The sequence below is a fragment of the Neodiprion pinetum genome, chromosome 7, assembly GCF_021155775.2.
Source record: "Neodiprion pinetum isolate iyNeoPine1 chromosome 7, iyNeoPine1.2, whole genome shotgun sequence".
Taxonomy (NCBI): domain Eukaryota; kingdom Metazoa; phylum Arthropoda; class Insecta; order Hymenoptera; family Diprionidae; genus Neodiprion; species Neodiprion pinetum.
In genome coordinates, this window is record NC_060238.1 from 22,069,143 (window position 1) to 22,081,258 (window position 12,116).

Below are 12,116 nucleotides of genomic sequence, written 5' to 3' on the forward strand. Positions count from 1 at the left end.
CCAACAGATTCTCGATGGCCACGGTAAATTGTTTAGTTATCTTAATTTTACTGACTATTGTTTCATTTTCTCATTTGATTTCAATGTTTTTGTTTGTTATTACATTTTTCCGATTGTTTGACGATCTATTTGCATAAAATCTTTGGTAAGTGACGTTACTAAACTTAGACCCATTGTTTTGCGTAAGTTGATATTTATAAGATCGTTGCTTTCGATCCAAAAGATCGTAGCAAACATGTCTGATTATTTCTTTTTCTTTTTTTTATTTTGGTTTTCTTTTTTTTTTACATAATTTTGATTTTCTTCTGTACCGAGCCCTCGAGGGATTTTCATTTGAGTCGCTCTCAAAGTGCACCAGATTAACGTTAACTCTAAAGATTTATTCAGTCCGTTCAACCCACGCTATCTCCAACCCCGTGCGGGTTTTCCTCAACGTCAACTTCCGTTAATCGGTGTTCTCCCAGTGCCTGTGTTGAGTCGAGATCCGGTTCCGGGTCACTAAAGGCATCGACAAATTCCTGCCACGCGACAAAAAAAAATTTGTGAACATTGATGAAAATTCCAATAGGTAATTAGATTCGAGGTAAATCGATCCATACTTACATCTAAATTAAGTTCCACAAACCCTTCGCCGTTCAAAGATTCACCTGGTGAAAAAGAGGGAAAGAAAAAAAAAACAATCAAATACTATAGAATGATGAGTTTTGTGTTATAGATTTTCTCAGTTCCAATTCGAACGACTTACTGGGATCGGTTTGGGTATGAGTGGAGGTGTTTAAATTTTGCAATACGCCACGTCTTTGGACGTCTGCGTCTATAGCGTGGAGCTTTTCCCTACTCCTCCGTAGTTCGCGTCTCATTCTCTCACGTTCTTCTTCTCTGTCTTTGATAATTTCCTGCGAAAATCAGAATTGGATTTGACACGAGGACCGAGAAAACGGCAACCATAGAACTGGGAATATTAAATTATACATAACTCGAGATATTTTCACTGAAACCCACCAGAAGTTGCGAGAGTTGAGAAGCCAGTGAGCTGCAAACGGGTTGTAAGCTTGCGACTGGTATCGACGGGTGATGGGAAAGCGAGTGTGGTCGAGGTGCTGGACAACCAGGTGCTTCGCAACTTCCAACCGCCGAAACGGAAGCTCCCCGAGATGCGAGTACCGTCTCAGTTTCGGTCACATTCAATGAGGAGTTAAGCATTTCCATTAATTGATTCGCTATAAAATAAAATAAGAAAGATAGACAAGTTGTAAAAACGAATGAAATGGTCAACACCGCCAACGACGTAACCAAAGAAAATTATTTCCTCCTTTGTCAAATGCAATCTGTTAGAACCGGAGTTGTTTATTCAGAAGTAATAGTTAAATGTACCCTGGCTAACAGCAGCAAGTATTAATTCGGTAGGCTCCTTTTGAATTGGGGATGGTTCCGAGGCCATATCAGCGAGATGTTCGAAGTCTTCTCTGGGGACGTTTAAAATGTCGGCCACCAAGGCCTGCTTTTCCATCAAGGCTTCTTTGATAAGAGCATCTTTACGCCGTAGACGTTCTGTAAAGACAATTGCACTGTTCGTTACTGAATTTAGAGAAAAAAAAAACCGGTTCGGTGAGAGTAAAGCAGCCAAGAAACAAGCGACTCTTTCAACACTCAAGCAATAAATAATCGATTAATGTTTACCGATTGGCGTGAGAACTGGCTCAGCCAGATGTATGGGCCGCACCTCAACTCGTACTTCATCCGGTTCTATGAGGGATGACTGAGTGCAGGTGACTAATCGCAAGGGATCTCCGCACGCTTGATAATTGAATTACAACAGATTAATTGGATCGAATAAACTCAGTTTGACCCTGCTTATTTCCTAATAATCAAAATTAACAGTATTTCCCTCTATTAAAACCTTACCACCAGTCGCAACGCTCGTGTTAACAGAATCTCGATCAGCTTGCTGAGGTTGCTCAGTTGTCTCGGTTTGCCGTTCCTGCTCCGGCTCCTCGGGTTGATCGGGCTTTTCAGTTTCGGTCGGCGCTTCAACTGCTGCACTCGAGTTTTCTTCCTCTTCTCGACGTTCGACGCTGGTCGCAGGTTCCTCAGGCGTAACTTCGTCGGGTTGAGGTTCTTCCTGGTCTCCCTTACTGCTGTTAGCCTCATTCTCAGCGGTCGACGTGTCTTGGACTAGAGGCGTGGGTTCTTCGACAGGTGGAACGGGATGCGGCGGTCTTCTGCCTTCGCGATCGCGAGTTTTGAATGCCTCGCAAGCCTCGGTAATGTGCTTGAACCAGAGTTTTCTTTCGGCGGGTGAATTGGCGACTAGTTCGTAGATCTGGGCACCGCTCTGAGACGTGTTTACCAAATAGAGGGAATTTTTGTCGACAGCATTGTGCCTCACAAGGACGGTAGAAACTTTGACGATCGGGCTTAGAACCGAGTTCACCTGATTCGTGTTTATAAACTTGAGTAAATACTTCTCGTCCTGTCTGTGAAGCAGGAGTATCGTGTCGTCGAGCAGAACGACGTGTAGATCGACGGGCTTCGCACGATTAACCATTCTCCACTGCAGCGGGCCTTCGTATATGAGTTTTCTCTTGGTAATGTCGAGATTTCTGAACTCGTTAACCGTCGAGTGATCGAACTTATCGAAAGCCGAGCGATCCATGGTCCTCTGTATCTCGGCAAGGCGATGGTAGTCCTCCGCGACTCTAACCGCTTGATTGACTTGATTTAAAACCTCTTTGCTCCTCTCAAGACTCCGAAGCACCGCAGCCTTCTCCTTCTCGTTGCTGGCCGGCGTGTATTTAGCCAAATTTTCGAACAAGAGAGGATACTTTGTCAGCCTAAGCATTCCGGTCAGAATGTGATCCTTGAGCTGAAGTCTCCGGCACAATGGATTCGCCTCCACTTCGTTGAGGAAGGCGTGAAGCTTCGGATCCTTCTTGCGACGATCCCTAAGCGCGTCTAAGGCGACCTGCTGCTTTGCGCAATACGTCGACGCCGCTCGCTCGAACGCTTCGCCGGCCGGACCGTCGAACATGCCGAGAAGTAGGTCGCCCACGTCACCGACGCAAGGATTCTCTTTCTTCTTGCTCTTCATCGCCTGGTTGAAGCCAGAATGAATTTCCAACATCTCGTCCAGGTTCGAGAACAGAAGAAGAATTTGCTCCTGCGGTAAAACCTGAGACTCTACCATAGGCTTGTGGAATACGTGCGAAAGGACCCTCAGCGCTCTGACGTGCGATCGCTCTGTGTGAAATAATTCTGAAAAGAAGAGAATATTGTATAAATTACGGTTCAAACGACGAACATGTTTACGAAAATCAGATAGAATTATCTGTCACGGAAAACTGATAACTATAGCAAATGGCCGAACCGTTTATGACTTCTTGTCTCTTCTTCTCGGAGTTGGTAAGACGTGCAAGAACATCTTCAGCGACGCCTTGGCTCCAGTCCGGAGGATCTGCCTCAACGTCGACGTCGCTATCCCAGGAGGCGGTCGTGTTGGCCGAAGTTGCGGCGGGGTGGACATGTTCCAAGCTGGTGCTCAGGCTATCTAGACTCCTCGTCGACAAGCTGCTGGTGGATGAGCTGCCCGCCGAATTACCAGGAAACGTTCCCGTCGCCTCGCAGTCACTGAAACCAGCCCTACGGTCAAATGTTAGCAGATCTTGTTTCGCAAGACGAACTACTCTACGCCGGTTCTACGAAATAAACAAAGAGAAGAAATGGACTCAAGATTTACCAGTCTTTTCTTTTTTTTGTTTGTTTATTTCTAGTACTTTTGAACTGAAAATCTTTATAGTTCGTGTCTCGATTTCAAGATCCTTAATTCGCAACGCTGTGATCCGCAGAATAATCGGTACTTAAACGTGTTTGTTGGGGAGAAAATTTGAAAAATCGTCTTACAATATTCCAGGAATTTTTTACGGAACTTATTCAAGAACAACAGTTCAGTTAATTATTATTAATGTAATCAATTGTTAAACTTCTTTTCGTCGATGAAAGCGCGGATAAAATTAAATTGTTTTTCAACGATTTCTGTCGACGATCGTTTATAGTTATTATACAAATACATTCCTCCGGTTAAAACATGTTTCAAGTTATTTCAAGTCTTTAGATACCGCTTTGAGAGGATCGAATATATTTAATTCAGTGATTATTATCCACGTTCCTAAGTGTAAGCGAATTAGAGTTTAAAACAAAAACAGAAATGACAAAAATAAAACACGAGTAAAGAAAATTAAAGTCTATAATTTATTGAAAAATATTGTATCTTACAAACTTAGTTAATTTATGATAGTGGTAAATGAAAAATAAAAAGCAAAACAAAAAAAAATTCAAGAAGAATCCGGGATCAACTGAACATTTCCTTCAAAATAAACATCAGCCTGCATGCACACGATATAAATGCGCATTCGATTAACATCTGTGGCTATAAACTGCGCCTAGGTTTGTTTGGAGGGTGGAAAAAGGTGTAAAAGTAAGAGGTGAAAAGAAAAAAAGAAAAATTATTACATAGGGCGACATTTAGATAGCAGCCCCTACATTTTCCATCCCCCCCCTCCAGTCTGACGCAAAGCATCACCTTTATCAATTCCTTACAACGCCTCGACATCCTGCAGTGTGACATAATATTACACGTTGTTTCAACGCTAGCCAAGGAAAAACATTTTTGTCCCCCCTCCAATCCTCTTATTTTGTGGCACGGTTTAAATTACGCAACGAGTTGGTGGGTAAAAAAAAAAAAAAATGAAGTAGAAATTTTCATCATATTTCTGTCTCGAGCTTTCATCCGTAGTTTCACAATCATCAGCTTCAATACCTTTCCGATCGGCTCCGACGTTCGATGACGTTGAGGCTCTTGCTCGCGGTGATATTTTCGCCGATTTCGTTGAGGTTTTTCAACGTTTTGGTAAAATCGGCACCTGCGCTACCGACCCTTTCGGAGGGGGGAGAAGACGTCGGCAGCGTTTCATCCACCGCTTCCGTCTCTGTCGGTGTTTCACTCTGATTTTGGGCCTGACGCTGGGAACGGAGGCGTTTCGAGCCACGTTGTCTCATTCCTCGCTTCTTTTTAAATTACGCGTCGAACGAGGAAAGGGGATTTTTTTTTTATAAGAAATAATAATATTTTTCGCCGTTTTGTTTTATTTTATTTTTTTTATTCCGCTTCTTCTCCTACTTTTTTTCACTCGTAGATCCGGCCCCACTGACTTTGAATTATACCAGTAAGTTAAGGCAAGTTTTTTACGATCAGAACCCGATTACGTCGTGCGGAAGTTTTTTCTTTTTCCCACTTAAAAGTTCTCCCGCTTTTAAATACCGATTTAATATAGAGCGTCGTAATTTCTTTATTTATTTTATTTGTTTTATATTTGAACAGTTGCGCAATTGTGCAATAAGAGATACGATAAGGTGAATATGTACTTCATCGTTCGGTCTGTTCCGGACCGGAAATGAAGTTACGTCGTTAAATTCTTGTAAAAAAAAACGCAACGAGACGTACAGTGATAAGATTATAGAGGAATATATTTTGACACTATTGAGAAACACGCGCTGCGAACGAAAATAAAAATCAATATTTGAACCAGAGATGTCACGGATGTAATGAAAACATTAAAAAAATAAAAATGAGCATATTAATAGTAGAAATGACAAAGTCCAGGATTGACTTCTCAATTGCAGAGATAATTTTCCACAGGTCAAATTTATCGTTCCCATTTTCTTTTTATAAAAACTCATTGTATATTCAGTTTTACTGATCTTAATTTCGTATAAATCACCTGAAAATCCGTCATGGATTTCAATTTCAATTTTTGTTTTTTTTTCCCCCCTCTAATTTCAACGATATTTTGTTTGAATTAAATTGAAACTCGATTGACTCAACCCATAGCTTTTGAACATTTCTTTCATCATTTGTTTAGTCTCGACGTTATTTTTCTCAAAGCGATACACAGTCTCGATGCATCTTTAAATCACGTCTCATGATTCTCGTTTTAAACTGTAGGGTTGCCAACTGTATTCGGTAATTTCGCACTCGTAAAACTTGACGATTTTTCCAAGTTTTGCACATCGAATCCCAAGTGTTGTCCAATAATAATTTTTCAGCTACCTCTTATACCTGTTATTATTAATATAACCAAGCAAAAGACTGAATGACCGAAGATGAACAAACGTACAAATTATTTCGCGTTCATGCTGTAGCACTTGAAACGACATACGACAGTTTAAGTTTGAAAATTCAATTTCCTTTAAGAGAAAAAAGAAAAGAAAATTGTCAAAATGTTAATTAAAAATAACTCCGACTATTCCAGGTTCTCAATGTTTTCAAGAACACACAATGTGGCAGCCACGATTTTTCAGATTTCAAATTCTAACGACGTTAGATATTCATCCCTTCAACACCGAGCCGCTCCTCGTTTATGCGCCACTTTAATCAACCCTTACCTACATCGCGAGGGTTCTATCCTTCGCATTATACGTCATGTATGCCACAAAATATCCGTGTACCGATCCGCACACCGACATCGACCTCTATCTATCTGTCTGCCTGTGTAATCCATCCATCTATCTATTTGCCTGTCTATCCATCTATCTGCCTTATATCTATCCATCCATCTATCTATCTATCTGTCTGTCTTATATATATTGATCTGTTTTACATCTATCTATCTATCTGTCTTATATCTATTTATCTGGTTTACATATATCTATCTATCAATCTGTTTTATGTCTATCTATCTATCTATCTATCTATCTATCTATCTATCGAAGTTGCAGATTTCGTCGCATTCTATCTATCTATCTATCTGTCTTATTTCTATCTGTTTTACATCTATCTATCTATCTATCTTACATCTATCTATCTATCAATGTTTTTCATATCTATCTATCTATCTATCTGTCTATTTGTCTATCTATCTGTCCGTCCGTCTATGTGGTCACATAAGGTATACAAAGCCCTGAGAGAAGCGGAGGCTGGGTCTGTCTGCTGTACGGGACTATTGATTCCGAGGTATCGATTCGTTCGAAAATAAAGAAGCGAAAGGCAAAGACGTTAGCACAACTCTCGCGGACGTGATCGTCATCTCGTCCTTTATATCCTTCGAAGCCGCACGTTCTGGCATGCAGAGAAAACCCGCAACAAATCCGCGACCTCGCACACTTGGCAAATTCACACGCCGCGGCAAATTCGCCGCGGATCCGAATCGATTTCACGTTCGCGGAAATTTTCAAAATTTCACCAAAATGGAAGACTCGTTTTGTTGTTACCGGTTCGTTTTTTTTTTTGTTTTTTTTGTTTTTTTTTTTTTGACGATTTACAAATTTTTTCATCACGTCGATACGTCGAGACGAATTTTCGACCAATAACGATATCATCATCGCTTTACTCGTACAGGACGAGTAATAAAGGGCCGATCGATTTTATAAAGGTCCCCTCGAAATTAGGCCGGACGTACGAGTGAATTGCCGAAATGGATATGCACAGTTTCACAATCCCGCGTAGTTGTCGTGCAGGTACCTTTTTCCTTGCGCGGATTCACGTTCCACCAGGACATTTAATAAATGATTCCATATCAGCAATAATTCGTCGACGAGTAACAAGAATAAAATGAGAAGGAAGGCGACACACGCAATACCGTAAAAAAAAAAAAAGAAAAAAAAAAGAAACCAAAAACCCTAAGTTCTTCCAAAATTATAACAAGAAAGTATTGAAGAAAAAAAAATAAATAAATAAAATAAAAGAACGGGGGAAAAAACGAATCAATCAATCAATCAATCAATCAATCAATCAATCAATAAATCAATCAATCTATGCCAAGTCAGTCGTGTCTTACAGAGCCTCTGGGCGTTAAAAATGTATGCAACTTTTTGCAAACAGATCAAACGTGCCAAATCAACGCTCGATTCGTTCGTCATTGTACAAGTTATTTCAACAACGAAAACCGTGTTCACCGTTTAGTGAAAATAAATGGGATGAGAAAACATGGAAATATCTTTCGTCGAAAGTAAAAAATGACGGTATGCGTGTAGGTGATGAAAAAATATATACATATATAAAAAAGAAGAAAGTAAAAATAAAATTGAAAACCGAACGGCGGGGGGTTGGTGAAAGAAAAATGTTCGGCGGGGGGGGGGGGGGGGGGGGGGGGCGATGACGGAAACGTTTGCGGTGGAAATATCGCGGGAGTAGCGAAACGTCGCGGCGCAGAAATCGCAAATAAGGCGAAATAGCGGACAGAGAGAGAGAGAGAGAGAGAGAGAGAGAGAGAGAGTGAGAGAGAGAAAGAGAGTGAGAGAGAGAGCGAGAGACGCAACCCCCGATCTCGCGTAGGAGGCACGCAGTGTCGTACTGAGGGTTCAGGCAGCGCACCTAACCTCGTTTTTCTCCCCCCTTCTTCGTACCGCCATTCTGATCCACACGACGCCCACACACGCGATTCTGCGCTCTGATGCTCATCGAGAGCCTGAAACTCGGACGCGAATAGTAGTTAAAGATGTGTATGTATGTACATATACGGGGCATTCCGCACGAAATCTCGACCAGGATCTGACCCTCGATCACTTGGATTGTTGGTCCACGATTTTTTATGCTATTGTTGTAAACCCTGAAACGTAGTTTAGTAATTTATATTTTTCCATCTATTTGACCGTAATTTTTTTCTCCTTCTTCTTTTTCTTTTAAATTTTCATTTACTAACCGTATCACTTAGAACTTCAAACGATCTTTATTATCCTCGTGTAACCCCAGATTTCAACAATGATTTTAAAGGAACTGAGAGCGAAGAATATCGTGTTTTTTTTTTTTTTTTTTTTTCAATACGGTTTAATGAATTTGAAATTTTACTTTTCCAAAATCTCGAAATAACGGTTTTTACGAAGCGTGGAATCGTTACGATAACCTTACCAACTTTAACACGATATAATTTTGACCTCTGACTACCAATTTTATTTTACGACTAACCCTTTCAGACACAAAAATTTTCATGCCCCTAAGCATTATCACGGTTTATTATTAATTGTGACCTCGGATTCGTGAACCGCGACCCGAAAAACCGACTCGATTAACAAAATTCAGGTAAAAATATTGAGTTGTGGAAAATGTGTGATTGAATTTCAAAGGAATTTCTTTAAAGAAAAAATATGCGAATAAAAAATTGCAGCGCTTTTGATACTTGGAACGAGAGTAAAAAAAATTGGTGGACCATATCCAAGAGGTCGAGGGTCAGACCGTGGTCGATTTGGCATGGAATGCCCCGTATACGCACATATACCCATGTATATGTAGATGTGACGTTATACCTGTGTAGAGGAGAGGTGGAGAGGTGGTCGAAAAATCTATACCTCATATATACCACGAACCTTCCGTGATACAACAAGCGACACGCCGCCGCAACACTCGCGCTTGAAAAGAAGTTGAATTGGAATTCTTCCTTTTGCCGCAGGCGTGGTTCGTGATAAATCACTATTTCGGAACACGGTTACGATCAAAGTTCGAAAATATCGTTTAGAGCCGGAGGGGTGAAAATTTTCATAAGGATGATATAGAAGCCTGCACAAAGTACGGAAGAAATTATTAAAAAATTTAGATCGCGGGTTCGGTTAAAATTATGTTTTCAAAATTAAAAATTAACCACATATAATAAATACAGACTTGAGAAAGTAATGTATGGAAAATAGAAACAACATTTTCTGGTTCCAAACATTACAGGTTATACTTTATGTAGAGAAACCGAATAAGGCATGAATATGATTGAAATAAAAAATGTGTATTCACATAATTAATCCGGACTCTAAATTAGTAGATAAGCCGAAATATAGAATCGTCAGACTTGTCAAAGTTTTTTTTTTCTTTCACATTTTACCTAACTACATTTTCCTATTTTTTTTTTTTTTTTTTTTTTTTTGTCAAATTCCTTCGACACTGTTACGCTCACTTAAAAACATTTTTCTGTTTTCTTTTTTCTTTTTGTTTTTTTTTATACCAAACAAGCGAAAACAATGAATTTCACCATTTCCTTAGTTTCCTTTTTTTCTACTGGGCAGGTTTCGACTTGCCTTTTCGAAAAGAATTTCAAGTGCCGAATAAGCCAATTACAGTGCCGAATTCCACAGCAGTTTTCTTTACTTACGTATGTAAATGCACATGTAATGTACACATAACTTGTATACGCGTTATATATGCGCGTAGCAATTGACGTTAATTGCGTCTAATTATACAATATACATATTATATGTTTCACTGTGACTTAGGGGATATGATATGCGAAAACATTCCGTCTCACTTTTTATCACACCCTCTCTATCTCTTTCGACTCTCTTTTACACACTCTTTTTTACGTTCATTCAACCGACAATGAGTTTGCAAATTCTTTGACCCTTGGTGAAAGAAAAAAAAAAAATTACAATTCATCGGACAAGAGTCACGATTACAAATAAGTTTAAACAGTAACGATAACAGCAAGAACGATAATAAATGGGATCAAGAGTACGCAAACGAAAAAAAAAAAGACGGAGAAAACAAAAAAAAATAATACAACTTATGGAATAATTGTAAAGAATGAAAGAAAAAGAAGACTCACTTTGTCTTGGAGAGATTCGGGTCGCTGGTTTTCCGTTTCTCACGCTGATGTCGCTGAAATAGAGAATTGCAGTGAATTTTTGTTCCATCTTTTGATAATAATAGTGATAATGATGAAAAAAAAAAAGAAAAAAAAAAGTAAAATGGCGGAGGTTATAAGATCGAAAAACGACCTATAATTTGGAATGTAAGACGATTTATTTTAGAATCAACGCGAGTGAGTTGAAAAAACGGTATGAAACGAAAAAAAAAAAAATTTTTAACAACAAAAAAATGTAGAAAGAGAAAACTGAAAGGAGAGCAATCACGCGACACGATTCTTTGTTATTCTTTCTTCCTTTTCGCCGTCGGGTGTGATTGTGTAAGCGAACGAGGAATTTAAGGGGTCGATTCGAATGATCAAATTGCTAATTGGTCCGAAACTTGACACAGGTATACAAGACCTCTGATACGCGCAACGAGAAGCGTACCGGTAAACAAATCAACCACCTGTTGCTCCGCCGATTATATATATATATATATATATAAGTAAATATAAAAAAAAAAAAAAAAAAAAGATATGCGATAAGACGCACGCGTTCGTTAAATGTCAAATCGTTGACTAATTCGCGTACAGTCGAATCGTATTGAATGTAATCGATACCGATCAACGATTGAAAAAAGTTATCGAATTCACGTCGGTGCCGTTTTTGTGAAATTTTTCCGTCATTAACGCAGGTGACGTTTCTTTTCTTTTTTTTTCTTTTCTTTTTATTACCTTATGGTGTAACCGCTGCTCCTTGTAACTTTCAGACCTGTTTATAGTTGATGTCTTTGGCTTACTGGGAATATTTTGCTGCAACCTAAGTAATCGCAATACCAAAAGCGTATAAATTAATACATAAATTAATATATACATACACACACACACACACACATATATATATATATCTACTACAAGTACATACGGTCGACAAATACGAGGAAATAATTTTGCAAAAGTAGAAAAAATAAAAAAAAATGTATCGAGCACAATTTGCGTTTCGTTTCTATTGATTTTATATATATTTATATTTATATATATATGCATAAGTGCAAAAGCTGTGATCGATCGAGCCGCAGAATTGCACGGAGAGAAATTTCCGGTTGCAGTTAATATACGGTTTTTAACTTTTTTTCTTTATTTCTTCTTTTTTTTTTTTTTTTTTCTCTCCAACCGAAAAGTACAGTTCCGGGTAAAAAAAAAAAAACAATAATTTAGTTTGTACTATTATCATCTTTTTATAACGATAATTTGATATTGATGAAACGAAAAATTCGTATTAACTTGAAAAAGTATGTTCAGGGAAAAAAAAAAAAAAAAAAAACCCGATTCAAAGTTGACATGTTCAAAAAATGCAACGTTGGCAGAGCATAATCGCATTGAACGTAAAATAGTTATCTACTTGTGGAATAATTTAGTTTCAAATTTTCTGAAAATTTTATCAGAATTTTCTACATCAACTGTGAGGAACGAAATTTTTCTCAGTGCGTCGAAGATTAGTTTCAGCAAAAGTTTGCA

The 12,116-nt window shown here is 38.8% G+C and overlaps 1 protein-coding gene across 8 annotated transcripts in view; it reads right to left on the bottom strand.

Moving 5' to 3' along the window:
• Positions 1 to 240: 240 nt before the first annotated feature.
• RhoGEF2 (Rho guanine nucleotide exchange factor 2) overlaps positions 241 to 12,116 on the bottom strand; it is a 44,985-nt gene continuing 33,109 nt past the window's right edge. For 7 of the 8 annotated variants that reach the window (XM_046634963.2, XM_046634968.2, XM_046634970.2 and 4 more), the window contains 10 exons: positions 11,334 to 11,418; positions 10,578 to 10,630; positions 3,368 to 3,639; positions 1,906 to 3,255; positions 1,681 to 1,797; positions 1,375 to 1,551; positions 1,003 to 1,220; positions 746 to 896; positions 604 to 647; positions 241 to 518 (listed from right to left, as the gene is read on the bottom strand). In XM_046634963.2, the coding sequence (XP_046490919.1) occupies positions 393 to 518; positions 604 to 647; positions 746 to 896; positions 1,003 to 1,220; positions 1,375 to 1,551; positions 1,681 to 1,797; positions 1,906 to 3,255; positions 3,368 to 3,639; positions 10,578 to 10,630; positions 11,334 to 11,418 (2,593 nt within the window). In that variant the 3' untranslated portion in view covers positions 241 to 392. The remainder of the gene's footprint in view (positions 519 to 603; positions 648 to 745; positions 897 to 1,002; positions 1,221 to 1,374; positions 1,552 to 1,680; positions 1,798 to 1,905; positions 3,256 to 3,367; positions 3,640 to 10,577; positions 10,631 to 11,333; positions 11,419 to 12,116) is intronic. The other variant, XM_046634966.2, reaches the window with a different exon arrangement.